At 57.6% G+C, this 1,900-nt stretch overlaps 1 protein-coding gene across 1 annotated transcript; it reads left to right on the forward strand.

Moving 5' to 3' along the window:
* Window positions 1-1,131: 1,131 nt before the first annotated feature.
* On the forward strand, window positions 1,132-1,680 carry LOC308511574 (ferritin heavy chain-like; the record flags this gene model as incomplete). Its single annotated transcript, XM_081081584.1, has 1 exon — window positions 1,132-1,680. The coding sequence occupies one exon, from the start codon at window positions 1,132-1,134 to the stop codon at window positions 1,678-1,680; it is 549 nt and encodes a 182-aa protein (XP_080937710.1).
* Window positions 1,681-1,900: the final 220 nt, after the last annotated feature.

Below are 1,900 nucleotides of genomic sequence, written 5' to 3' on the forward strand. Positions count from 1 at the left end.
TGAATCTATATAATCCTTTTGGTACTATGGACATTTTTTACATTAATTGTTCCTATCCATAAGAAACAGTATATGCTTTTATTTATTTGCTTCCTCTTCAATTGCGTTCTTCACTGTCTTATTATTTTCAGAGTTCAGACGTTTTTACCTCTTTGGTTAAATTTACTGGTAGGTATTTTTGATGCAATTGTAAATGGGATGTTTTCTTAATTTCTTTTCTGATGTTTCACTATTGGTACATAACCATGCTATGGATTTCTGAACACTAAGTTTTTATCCTGTAACTTTACTAAATTCATTTACCAGTTCTAATAGCATTTTGATGGAATCTTTAGGATGTCTGCGTTGAGACCATGGGAACTGTCCCCCTTGGGGGCAGACAGGGCGGGCAGAATGTGTTTCAGGGCTGTGCTGAGAGATGGAGAGGAGACAGAGTAAAGGGCGGGAAGGCCAGTTCACAGGAGGGAAGATGGGAGGCGGAGAGTCGGTGAGGCTGTGGAGGCCGGGCTCTGCCCGCAGAGAGGGGGGCCTTGATGGTGAACAGGAGGAAGTGCAGGTCGCTTGTGTCACAAGGCCGAGGACCGGGGACAGGCTGTGGGTACTGTGGGTGCAGACGCTGACATCATTCTGATGAAGCTTTGGGATTCATGCTGAGGCAATAAGGATTCCCCAAAAGGGCTGGGCGGCGGTTAAGGACACAACCACATCGGGACCACATTCACACAAGTTGCTCCGAGAAATCAAGTTCAGTTGATGTCCTGGCAGCGGTTGCACTTCTCCTCATGGGTCACACTTTAAAATGCCATGAAGGCCAGGGCCCAGCATGAGACGGGCATGGAATCTGGAGAAGGTCAGCGCTGCCCGCCTCCTCGGGGCCCCCTCAGGCCCCCCTGTGAGGGGCCCCCCGCCCCTCCCCAGACCCCTGAGTAACGGTCACTGCTTCGGGTCCCCTCAGAGCCAACCGCCACCACCAGCGGCCCGCAGCCTTCCACGTGTCTTGTCGCTGCAGACGCCTGACTCTGGTGCCCTGCCCTCACCCAGGACCTAGGGAGACCCCAGCCGCCTACACCTGTGACCCGCCGGCCTCATCCACTCAGCCTCAACCTCCAACCCGCTCCTGCGCCTGCAGACATGGCCACTCCTCCGCCCTCCTCTGAGCGCCAGCGCTACCATCCAGACTGCGAGGCCGCCATCAACCAGCAGATCGGCCTGGAGCTCTACGCGGCCTCCGTGTACACCTCCATCGCCGGCTACTTCCAGAGGCCCGACCGGGCCTGGCAGCAGGGCTCCCAGTACTTCCGGAAGCGGGCCCTCAAGAAGAGGGAGCAGGCGGAGCGGCTGGTGTGGCTGCAGAGCCAGCGCGGGGGCCGGGTCCTGCTGGAGGACGTCCCCCGGCCGCAGCAGCACCAGTGGGACAGCAGCCTGATGGCCCTGGAGCAGGCCCTGCTCCTGGCGAAGAGAGTGGACCAGGGCCTGCGGCACCTGCACCGCCGGGCCACCCACCGGGAGGACGCCCACCTGTGCGAGTTCCTGGAGAGCCACTGCCTGCACCCACAGGCGGCCTTCCTCCAGGAGCTGGGCGGCCACATCAGCCAGCTGCGCCAGATGCAGGCCCCCGAGTCCGGCCTGGAGGAGGACCTGCTCCACAAGCTCACCCTGGGCGACGGAGAGGAGCACTGACCGGGACTGCCTTCCCGAGAGCCGAGGGGGCCTCCCTGCCCCGTGCCCGGATGCCCATGGCCACATTGCCCGTGCAAAACGGGCACCTCAGTTCCATGTTCAAGGTCCGCTGTCTCTTCAAATAAAGTCATTGGTTCTTAAATAAATAAAGGTCTTTCTCTGATTCCTGTGAGCAAATCCCTCACGTGTCAGTTTTAAAACATGTATCCAGGAGTCTCCA

This window comes from Myotis nattereri (assembly GCF_964212035.1).
Source record: "Myotis nattereri genome assembly, chromosome: X".
Classification (NCBI taxonomy): Eukaryota; Metazoa; Chordata; class Mammalia; order Chiroptera; family Vespertilionidae; genus Myotis; species Myotis nattereri.